Genomic DNA, 12,500 nt, shown 5'->3' with positions numbered 1-12,500 from the left:
ATTAATTATAGATTCGAAAATATCGAAATGAGTCGGATAAGTTACTCAACTCCAGTCATGATAAATCTTGTTTTAGGTCATATTTTCGAAATGGTGGTGAATTCAATGTCGGTGCAGTCATTTCTTGGAGTAAATCGTCCCCATAGAGTTCGAAAATGCACTCCATTTCCACCTCGGACATCCAGAAGTACCCGTAATCATACCTGACCATACCCTAATTTAACCAACTCATGAAACTAATAGTCGTCATATGGAGTGACCTCTAAATCACCTCCGATCAACTTAAATTTTTTTATGCGCGTTAATGAATCATGGTGGAATAACTTAAGGCTTGTGGATACAACATCTGAATTTTTTATATTTTTTTTGCTGTTTTTGGACCACCCACATATATATATGTATATATATATATATATATATATATATATATATATATATATATATATATATATATATATATATATATATATATATATATATGATCCAAGTTCGTTTTCCAGTGTCATACAACAAAAAAAAACCGAAGGATTTTTGCCTGATTTTTTTTCCCCCAAAAAGAAGGCACAAATAGTTATTGGTCATTATAATAACTTAGAATGATCTGGATCAGTGGTCTCCAACCAATTTTTTTTAATGTCTTTCACATAAATAATTAATAGGGGAAAAAATTGGTGCTTTTGTACAGTATGTCGCTATTTTCTCAAAAAAATCGTCCTAAGCTGCAACATTACTGTATTCACAATGGCATTTATAGTTTTCAATTCCACCATTATGGCTGTAGGCTATAATAAGATAAATAGCTGTCTGTGATCCTCAAATGAAAGTCGTTTACAAAATATCCTCACCGTACTCCGAGTCAATGAGATGGAATGTCAATTCATCTCCACTCTTGGCACGAGGAACATCCAATCGTTTAATCCAGCTACCGGTTTTCAGGAGCACATGATCCCTGAAACAAATGCACAATAACTTGGCAAGTTTAAGCTTCAAGGTTGTTGTTCTTTTGACTGTTGCAAAAAGTAACATCCAGTTTGGCTGTTCCATCCATCCATCCATTGAGACCAGACTCTGTGAAGAGTGTTGGTACCACCTAAGCAGTCTCCTTGGCAATTGGGCACAATCCTGGACAGGTTGCCTCTCCAACAAAGGATACCAGCAAGCTGGCACTCATTTTGCAATCCTCGGAAGGATGACAGGCTGAGTCAACCCCACTTGGTGTTAACTCAACAGCCGAATAGGATTTGAACTCAGAATCCAAGGATCCCAAGCCCACCACCCTCACCTTTAAGCCAACACCAGGCATGTTTAACTGTTGCTTTGCCAAGACTCCATCGTAAGTAAACTTACAAGAAAACTTGATAGCCAAAAAGTTACTTCAACGCAACATAAATGAGTCACATTCACATTCCACATAATGAGAATCATGATCAGTTCAGAAAAGTAAATAAAGTAATTCAGACAAATGGGAGCTGCAGAAGCATAAAGCAGTCGAAGAATGCCATCTTTTATTTATGGCTTGCTGATTCACAATTCATGGTTCACTGTGATTCATGAGAAGCACTGCTGGTCTGATCACTAAGAAGTGATCAGAGAAGCAGTGATGATCATTCATCACTGAGAAGCACTGCTGGTCTGATTGTACATGCCATTCTTTGCAGTTGATCTAGAGTTTGTTTTTTTTAAGCTAAATTTCATTTTTCAGAAGATTCTGTACATGTGAGGACTTTTCAGGAAATCAATTCATTTTATGAGTGATATGAGTTTCTACTATTAAGAAATATATTACATTGTAAGTACAGTATAAGTGTTTTATGTGCAGTATAATGCTATGGAGACTGAACCCACGTTATTCTTTGCCGGAGCAGAAGTGTATTTTCAGTGTCTCCGACCACCAAGGTAGTAAAGTGGTTGTCAGAGGTAGTTCTTTGGCTTTGCAACTCTGTGAAGTTTTTCAACAACATAGAAATAGAAATCTTTGCCACCATGGGACTATAGTCAGGAATCTGAAAGACAGGTGTAGAATGCTTTAAAACCAAAATACCAATGCCGAGTATACGCTCCATTTGCTCAATTTTGTACAAGCATTTGCAATAGGAAAACCTATGTGAAATACTTTTTTTATTTAATGTAATATAAGTAAGACATGGGATTGGTATTTGCATGTTGTAAATTTTTGCATTGGGTTTCTGTATATACATTCAAGGCAGTAAGCTTCCCACATACACAGCAGGTGGCTTTTGGTGGCATAACTTCTGGAGGTGCAGCTATGCCACTTATGCAGTGCTGCCCAGTAGATCAATGCAAGAATTTGGAGCAAGGGTACCAGCACATCATGACCAACTTTTTTGAAAGGTGTTATGGCATAATTTAACATCAACAAGCAAATTCCCACAGATGGCACTTGCTTGTCGATGTTAAAAAAAATCCCATGACATCGTTTAAAAAGACAGCCGGCTGACATATTTGCCATTTAAGGATGGCATACACGATGACAGTTGATAGTCAAGTCAGGAATCGAACTGAGACTAGACAGCTTAAATGCAAGTACAATACTATTGACAATTTTGCCAGCTTAGGCCTTAGTTATTTTATAACTTGGTTTACACAGTTCTTCAGCTAAAATGACGGATCGGTAGGTCGAAATATAAATATAAATGTAATTTCAATTTTTATAAATTATATATTTTTATGATTTGTTTTCAGATGTTCCATGGAAAACACAAGGGTAGGTGGGGGGGGGGAATAAATATAAATCCCAGACCAGGAGGATCTACGAAAAGATTGAAGATGGAAGACCATTCAAATGCAGGATGCCCATGTTCACTGTATCATCTGATGTGAAAAACAATAAAGAAGGATTAAAACTTGTTTTTACAATATAGTCTGGGATGTTTTTCTTATAGAAACCTGTTGGATCATCAAACAAATGGAAACAATGCTGAGAAAATTACTGTCCAAGTCGTAGATGTGTGCGTGCACACCAGTGCATAGTGCTGGAGATGATTTTAAAAAGGTGTCTACTCAGAGTCAACATGCTCAAAACGGTCAATCAGAGCCATAACCAGCTCTTACTTTTCAGCGGGCATCTGATCGTACCGTCTCCCCATCCCCATGAGCACATCAAAGGCTGATTTCTGGTCCATTGAAGGCTGAATATCAGCATCTCGCAGGGAAACTTTGACGTACTTGGAACCGAAATCTTTCAATACGAACAGCAGTGTACAATTTTCGACGGAAACAAAATCGGCACAATCGAGAGTAGCCTGCGAATCATCCCCACTGCTGCACTGAATTGATGCAATAGTTCGGCCAGAATATTCGTCATCAAGATGTTGCGTGATTAAATCACCAATACAGTCACTCAAATTTATACCGCTGACATATTTCTTAACAATCACTTTCACTCCAGAAACTACAGTCAATCTGAACCACGCTGGCCACTGCTCAGACGCCATGACCGAAGACTACTGCGTAGTTTGGTTAAAGGGGACTCGGCATTTTGGTGCGCGCACGTGAAATTATATTTTGAAAATAAATGTCGACGTTTACATTTCGGGTTTTGAAACTTTTGCACCTTCGGCGGAAAATTTATTAATATAAATGGCTAAAAATGTGTTTTATATTTATATTTCATTTCAGCAAATATACCTTTGGCGGATCTGTAAACCAAGTTATAAAATAACTAAGGCCTTAATAGTGAATGTCTAAATTGAGATAAAAAGATTATTGGCTGGATTCACCAGACTCAGTGGCGTAATGGTCATGGCGTCTGCTCTGAGTCTGGGAGGTCAGCGGTTCAAACCTCGATGCGATACACCAAAGACTTTAAAAATGGTACGTGTTGCTTCCTTGCTTTACACTCAGCATTTTAAAACATATCGAGCATGGACAAACAACCATAAGTTGGCAAATATTGTACAGGTTTGAAGTTCTCTGTAAAGGAATGTTGAAAAAATGACTCCAGTTCTCATGAAATTATGGCTACCAAATAATAATTCAATAATACATTGTTAATACAACTGTGTAAAATTAAGATTTATCAAACTTGTGATAAAAGTTCAGCTAATACTGCAGTATATCTCCAAAGAAGGAGAGGGAGTTAGTCAATTGAAAATTTTGTGATGGTATAAATGATTATGACCTGGAGTATTCCAATGTCATAATGAGGAAGGTAATGAACAGCATCGATGATCTGGTTTCCAAATGGAGGATTCCTGTTCAAAATCTGTGATAAAGCCAGACCACACAAATTACAACATTAACTTGCCAACCAATGTTGATGCCATGCAAATAGCATTACAAAAGTAAGAAAAAATCCAAAGATAAATTCCATCTTATAAGGTGTTTGAGAGAAAAAAACACGATTATTTGCACATACTATCTCAATTATCCTGGGGTTGGTGGCTTCTATTTCTGCAAAAGTGGTCAATTTGGCATTCACCATAGCATTGGAGAGAGAGGCACCTAAAGAGAAGACACATTCATTGTGGACCCATCACACATTCATAATGCAGAGTTATATTACGAATGTTAAATTATTAATGACATCTCAGATACTTTTAAGCGTACAGTTTATTAGACTGGTCGGAAATCTGATAAATGTGTTTCTATAAAATGCGAGAGGCATTTTTGGGGAAAAGTTGACAAACCACTTTTTTATCATAATTTGGGTATGCTGAGTCCATTTTTGCGGTCTGTCCCCCTCTCCTGTGACTCTAAATGCCTCAAAACGGCCAAAAACAAAATGGCTGCCAAAGATGCATTTTACTGTATTTTTTGCATACCTCCCTAAATTAAACACAAAGTTGAGTACTCTCCTCATTCAAAATGCATCATGATGGACAAAGTTATACTCAAATATGCAAAATACTGTTATTGGTTTCTTAACATAGGTTTATGGTGTCCATATTGAATTTCAAGATGGCTGTCATTGTTAATCGGTATATTGCCTATATCGGAAATATTTGTGACGACATTCATATGACGACAAACAGTGAATTAGATTAGGTATAAGCATTTAAGCAGTGCTGGGGCTCATGATTGCCAGTAAGAAATTCAAAGCATTTTACACTGAAACCTGTTCTTTAATAGTCATGCTTGAATAGGTAATTAAATACTAAAATTGTCAACATTCACCATAATAACATATACCATCCCATTGAATGTCAAGAACTTACTGGAAGTACAAAATGCCACTTTATATGTATTTAACTTTTTTGTCCTGTATACCATCTATGAAATATTTAGTCATACATAATACATGTGATGTTATTTTTTAGCGCTCATGCTAAATAAACTCCAAACGAAGGTTCTGGAATAACTTACTCTATTGTCCGCAAACACATCGCTTATCACATACACACTGAGCTTTTCATCCTGGACAGCGTTGCCCGAAAATATCCAGTCGCAATGTGCAAATAATTGTTCACCACAATTTAATGGAATATGCAAATCCCTACAATGTCTCATATGGAAATGATCGATATCTCTGCAATTGTGTCACTCAGTCATTCATTCACAGTTCTACTCATTGCGACAGTTGTCGTTATCCTTGCATTTGCATTGTGATGTGACCAACATACGAGACTTTCTGCACTTGCACTGTAAATTCATACAGCCAGTGTTGCAGTTACAGGAAATCAGTTCCAGACATGACTGGGGTACAGGTGGCAATGACATAAAAATGAGCACCAGTTTGTCCTCGCTCTGTTTCCAACACATGGACTCGGGTGGAGGCAGATCTGGGTAGTTCTGTTGTGCGTGTCTCCAGACTAATGCCTGATAATGTGAATGCTTCACATGGAAGAATAGTGCATCACTTGTTGGGGGGAGTGACTGGAGCGCGGGACTTAACGAACAGTACTGGTCGAGCCTTGTCCACTGTGTCAACGTTGTGCATATTGTACAATTTGCAGACAAACAGCTCCACATCTTTAGCAGTTCCTTCTGCAAGATCTCCATTTCCAAGATTTTGCAGTACTCCATGATGCTCTGTAAACACTTTCCATGCAGTGGATTTGCTGTGGCCTCAGAAGAAGGATATCACATCACTTCCAGGCAAAGCATGGAAGGCTGGAATGGTTTCCAGCACAGTTTCACAGGATTCAGAGTAATTTCGATTTTGTAATCTGGATATGTTTGTTTTGCTAGTAAAACTAGCATTGCAAGATTTGTGCCATACCAAGGAATCAGGGTTGGTAGTAAGTATCAAAACAAGTCTATCTATTGCTATTCTGTTTTGACAGTCTCTATGTTTCTATCGTATTTGCACAGACTCTTTCAGTTTGGTTAGTCCTTGTTCTGTAGCACATCGCAGTTTGTCACTTTTCTTCTCCTGGCAGATGATGCATTGTGTGACATCAGTGGATCTGTCTCTTTTAAGATTCAGCATTGGCTCCATATTCTCATTTTTGTTGTGGTACATTCATCATATGAAATTCCACATGAAGCACATCCTTCATCTAAAACAAAAGAAAAATGAGTTAGTGCATTTCATCACTCAATCCTATAAGCGCTTTCTGGTGATGGTGATCTGTGCGTAGAGTGATTCAGCTTTTTTTTGTCACACATATATGGAGCAAATATGTGTTTCTTGATTAAAACTACGATTGGAAATATTTGGGCGAAATCAAATACTTTATTTCTTAAAACTATGAACAGTTAAACTCAGGATGTACCTTAGAAGTCGATTTAGGAGAAATATTTGCTGGCCATGGCAGCCATCTTGAAATACAAGATGGCCACCATTGCCACTAATTAAAATGCAGACAACATTACATTTTGATAGGATGAAGTTTACATATGGTGATGCCTTATGCCTATGGATGACACTTCTGAACTGTGCATTTTACGTCAGGAAGACTGGAAATAATCGCTAAAATAACGTTTTGGTGGCCATTTTGTTTTTGGCCATTTTGAGGCATTTTGAGTCACAGGAGAGGGTGACAGACAGCAAAAATGGACTCAGTACACCCAAATTATGATAAAAAAGTGGTTTGTCAACTTTTCCCTCAAAATGCCTCTTGAAGTCTGATTTCCCAGAAATCTGACCAGTCTACTTTATACTTTTTCAAACAAGGTTACAATTAAGGTCAGTATAAGTATGGATAGTGAAGGTTTTCCATGAGGTTGTTTATGAATGTTAAATTATCGTGGTCAAGACCAATATTGTGACTATTTTCGCTCTTACCACACCAGGTGGTATTCAAATTGAAATAGTCAAATGGGCTATTCAAAATGTCATTAATGAAGCTGTAAATAGCTGCAACATTATAGAACACTCACCAATATTTTCAAGTTGCCTAGACACATATAGAGAATTTTCCCAAAGCTTTGCTTTGAAGCACTGTACCAACAGCAAGGCAGTTAAAACTGAAGATAAGGTTTTCTTTGAACGTTGCAAGTCTGAATAACCTGCAAGATGCAACCAGAAAAAGCATGATGGAATTCTAAAAACAGCAAATGAAATATTAAGGTTTGTGTTGCGCCAAATAGACAATAGTTTATTTTTCCTATGTAATAAAGTTTCATTTTCATGACATTGGAGCTTGTTGAATGATATCACGAGCAAATTTGTTATCATGTGAAACTACAGTGTGACGTTCAGAAGCTCCACCAACAGGGACTGGATGAGCACAGGTGCATACCATGAAGGTGAAAGGTGGAGGTCATCATGTGTGGGTTATGATTATTAACTAGAACATATTATTCTAAGAAGTGCAGCATCAACATATACTGCAATGCACAAGCTTATCTGCATCAATGCAGGCCATAAAAAAGATTTTATTATGTTGACTGAATACGACATCACCAAGCTGAAGTCACACATAAAATAAATGAAAATTTGTCATAATTTTGATGCAACTAACGCTTTGCTATGAAACTGTAAACATGGAGTAGAGTGTAAATGCTTACTGAGCGTACTACAGTTTGAAAGAATGAATGAGAATATATTCCTTCACATACAATATACAGTAGATGGAACATATTCTTGGAAGTGGCTCTCAGGCATCCTCAAAACAAGGTCAAATTACATTATACAGTATGTACAAACCACAAAACAACCAACTATTATTAAGTGATTACTCGCAGTGCCAACCTGTCACTTCACTGATGAGTTTAATAAAAAGAGAGCATGGTGCAATTCACAAACATATTGCATGCCTATCTCTGAGTTACAAAGAGGATGTAAAATGAAGTGAAACATTCAAAAAAAGGATTGCTTTAACAACATGTAGTTGTTGTTTGTGTATTCCTTCCATGTACTTTCAGATATTTTTTTATTTTGCTTCGAGAAGTATTAATATATACTGGCCGAAACCCCGTCACAGATGGATTCTGTTCCATGAGCCCAATATGACAACCGGTGGCAGCTCTTGTAAGAGCCGGATCCCAGTCGATGTACTCCATGGCCTGACCTAATGAGGCAGACAAAACGTCCTTGTACACGACATTTTTGGTGTACACTACTCCTTGTGAAGAAGTCCCCTGATTTGTGCACGTGTCTACTTTGACGTACAAACACCGTGTCAAAACTTCTCAGGTCACAGTACCGAGAAAAACGTGACGCGACCGCGAGGAGCACAAAATTTGTCCTTCAGTATTAATATATAGACACGTTTCTTGTTACATTTTTTGTGTCAATTTCACATTCTGAGGTAGTCAGCATGTGCAGAAGAGGGTTTTACATTGCAGATGCTATTTTCGAGGAGTGGAATTGCACCTCTCAGCGGTGACGGTCTGTCGACGACAGATGCAGAGATGCCAACTTTTGGAAATCAGAATTAGGGAGGATTTGCATCCGACACCAAATAATGTGCGCGAAGCGCACATCTCGAGCGCTCAGCGCTCGACCCTTGCGGCGGGGTCCAGGGCCCGCCTTAGGGCCCTGGAAGCTCTGGGGTTCTAGACGCTCTCTAGTGCCCTCTGAGCCCTATTTTTGGGCATTTAACATGTTAAGAATTCCCACTTTTTGAACAAAAAAAGGGGAAAATTGTGCACTTTTTAATGTTACATGTATGTTAATATTAGTAAGTTAGGGACAATCAAAGATTAACAAAAAGCACAAAAGAAGCAATATTTTTCTTACCTTACTGGCTGGTACTACTGCTGCTTGCTTTTTCCATGGCAGCTTTGCTGAGTGACAGCTGTGTGGCTCTTTTAGCCCTTCTGATTATGTCTTTGCTGTATTCTCTCTGGTAGCAAGGGGTGCTATGAGCTAGTTTTTCAATTAAGAGAGCCTCCAGGGTTTTGACACTCAAATTGGGACGAAATTCAGTATGATTCTTCCGTACAAGACTGAGTGCCCGCTCACATGATGCGTTCGAATGAGGAATGACCAAGATTCCCTTCATCACTTTGCTCAAATTAGGATACTTCTTGGCACCAGTGCAGGGATCTGTGAGCTGTGAAATCCGATGCCACTGCTCATCCACTCTCACTGTCTCAGTAGCAATTGTAGCTATGGAGGCGTCTGCCTGGTAGTGAGCGAATTCACTCTCAAGACTGTCTATGTCACTATCACCGCCACTGAACAGACAGGGGAATTTCTTGATGAAAAACTCCACACAGTCAAACCCCACTTCTTGGTGTAGCTTAACATCCAGCACCTGAGCATGCTTGGCTAATTCATCATCTAGCGGCCAGGTTTTGAAGATGTAATTGCAGGCTTTCACATAATATGAGCGAACTGCACTGAAGAAACCTTGGATGTCTGACTCACTCAGAGTGAAGGTGGATTTCTTGAGACTCCTTTGTTCCCTTATATACAGTTTGGCATCGTTCCCAATCATGAGGTCCTCATCATTCTTCTGATGATTTCTGTCAGAGAAGGGTACATTTACCAGAGCAACCGATGACACCGATGGTTTCAAAAACCGTACGAAGATATCTTTCAGAAGACCATTCAATTCTCCGTGCAGGAGATGAATACAGGGTTCGTCTCTTTGGAGCAGAAGATTCCCCTTCTCAAAAAGCTTGTTAGCATATCGAAGGAAGAAACAATAGAGTTTTGTTTGTGGAGACTTGCATTATACAGTATGTACAAACTTGCGTTTACTGCCAGCAGAAGAGGTCAGACTCGTAGTACCAGATCCAATTTTACGTTTGAGGAGAGAGCTTGAGGTAGGTGCAGCCAAGGAAGAAGACCTCTGATTCGAAGGTTTTGCTGAGCTTCTATCAAGTGATTTGGCAAAAGCAGAACTTAACTTGGGTCCTTCTTTGCCTGTAGATGGGACTATCACAGTCTTTCTCGACTCTGAAGGGATCTGCTTTGTAGATGAACGTGATGAAGGGCCGGTGATGCTACCTGCTCTCAGCATTGGTTTTGGTGCTGTCCCTGCTGTCTTCTTCGCAGCAGATACTGCAGTGGTAGTGGTGAATGCTGCTCCACTAGTGCTTGATCCTGCAGTGTCAGTACTGGCAGTAGATACAGTGCCGTCCTTCTTGCTCGTTGTTAGAGTCTTGGCTACAGTTGGTTGCATTTTTCTTCGTACTTCTTCTTTGAAGAAGAGGCGAAGTCGCTCCCACTGTTCAATCAGCCTGTCTAGGCACTGACCAAGGGACAGCCACCTTGTTGCGACATGCTTCAGAATCTTGTGTGTCGGGGCATCACAGAGTTCTTGCAGTGCTTTCACTCTGACGCGTTTACTACTTTTGTCCAAGTAGTAGTAAATATCGATGAGAAAGTCATCTAATTCAATGGGTAAGGCCTGAGCCGCCTTCTTGGCCGTATTGTGCATCATATGGCAAGGGCATCCCATGATTTAGCACTCTGGATTTTGTTTGTGGATATAAGCAGCGACTCCTTTGTGCTTGCCCACCATGACAGAGGCATTATCAGCACAAAAGGAAACACAATTTCCCCACGGAATTTTCCTGTCACTGAACTCATGATCAAGCAGTTTGAAAATGTTTTCTCCAGTGGAATCTTGTTTGCACGCAGGCAAACTTAGCAAACCTTGCTTCACAATCCCAGCACTGTTATCATAGTACGAAATCAGGACAGGATATAGCTGGGCCTCACCACTGTCATTGCTACCGTCTGTAGCTAGGCTAAATGGAGCTAGTCTAGCAATATCGGCAATAGATGAAGCAGTAACATTTGACAACTCACCAATTATTGCTGAAGTTTTTGTTCTTGCACATCCATACTTTGAAGCAACTTTTGAATCTGGAAACATCTTTTGAAATAGAGGTCCAGCATGATCTGAGACTGATATGGGCAAGTTATGTTCCACAATAAATCCACTAAAGAGAAGTTCCGCTCGGGTAACATACTCTTCCTCGCTTGTCCCTTGTTTGGTGAAATAATTCAGAAGTGTACCGGTACTCGTGCTCGAAGATCTCTCCTTTGCAATGTCTGTGTGCCGTTTGCTTCCAACGTGCTTCCGAATATCATCGCGACATCCGTGCTCAACTGAAATATCAACGCTGCATACTGTACAATACGCATGATGAATTCTCTTTCAGACTTTCGAATACACGGGTATTGGAGACTGTATTCGGTCTTGTACTTCTGAGACCATTTCTTGGTCTTCGTAAGCTTCTTTTCTGCCATTTCGTAATCAACATCGAGGGCTTGAAGCATCGGTAACTTCGAAGTCGATGTTCCACAGCTGCAGCGCGACTCGTAGAACTCTAGCGGCTGTTAAACACCGCACGGTGGTCGCGACCGCCGGGCTGGTACGGGGCCCAGCTGCATGCAGTGAGCGTATCGCATGCATATACACTGTGCATACATACCGCATGCACTGTATTGCACACATACCGCATGCACTAAATCTCAGTGCATGATCGCATAAGCGAGATCCAGACCCAATGTTTCGCCGCTCCTCATTTGAATTTGCAATTTTTTACGTACAATTTGGTAGCAGCGAACGTTATGGAGTTACCACATGCTATACGTAGCAGACGATGCTTTTCATTCAATTCTCATACTAGTACATTCTGATTAGTGAACAGTGCAAAAATATCAAAATTTCGGGAGGATAAGGATAGTGATCGTAAGGGCGGGAGTTTGGGTGAATTTTCGGAAGCCTCCCGATGAAATCGGGAGGGTTGGCATTGCTGCAGATGTAATGACGTCAGCGAATGACCGATGATGTCATGGCGTCCTTACGCCTCTCAGCGGTGACGTCACACGTCACCATGTAAACGAATATGAAACGAAAAGTGTTTATTCTGCTTCAGAGTTGAAGGTTGACTATTGCCACTATATGCGATGCACTCTTACAGGTACGAAGTTTCTTTCAGTCCAGGTCACAGTACCGAGAAAAACGTGACGCGACCGCGAGGAGGAACACAAAATTGATCCTTCAGTATTAATATATAGATGATTTTGTGTGCTCCTACCATGTCCGTCACACTTTACTCTAAAGGGTTCCTGCTGTCGTATCATAATAAAAAATAATACTGTTGGAACCATTACAATAAACTCCAAGTCCTAATATCTTCTTCTTCTTCTTCGTCTTCTTCTTCTTCTTCTTCTTCTTCTCGTATTC

The 12,500-nt window shown here is 39.8% G+C and overlaps 1 protein-coding gene across 6 annotated transcripts in view; it reads right to left on the bottom strand.

Moving 5' to 3' along the window:
- The window catches only part of HFM1 (helicase for meiosis 1), a 306,617-nt gene that overhangs the window by 48,657 nt on the left and 245,460 nt on the right, over positions 1-12,500 (bottom strand). For 5 of the 6 annotated variants that reach the window (XR_015059302.1, XR_015059305.1, XR_015059306.1 and 2 more), the window contains 5 exons: positions 7,285-7,413; positions 4,379-4,464; positions 4,142-4,225; positions 1,846-2,003; positions 846-949 (listed from right to left, as the gene is read on the bottom strand). Coding sequence is in view for 1 of the 6 variants with exons in the window: in XM_085885562.1 (XP_085741688.1) it covers positions 846-949; positions 1,846-2,003; positions 4,142-4,225; positions 4,379-4,464; positions 7,285-7,413 (561 nt within the window). In the remaining 5 variants the exon portion in view is untranslated. The remainder of the gene's footprint in view (positions 1-845; positions 950-1,845; positions 2,004-4,141; positions 4,226-4,378; positions 4,465-7,284; positions 7,414-12,500) is intronic. The other variant, XR_015059303.1, reaches the window with a different exon arrangement.

The sequence above is a fragment of the Eptatretus burgeri genome, chromosome 6 (genome assembly GCF_056783735.1).
Source record: "Eptatretus burgeri isolate ZD-2024b chromosome 6, Ebu_testis_v1, whole genome shotgun sequence".
In the NCBI taxonomy this organism is placed as follows: Eukaryota; Metazoa; Chordata; class Myxini; order Myxiniformes; family Myxinidae; genus Eptatretus; species Eptatretus burgeri.
Note: the sequence above shows the minus strand (reverse complement) of the source record. Positions and strands in the feature narration are given on the sequence as shown.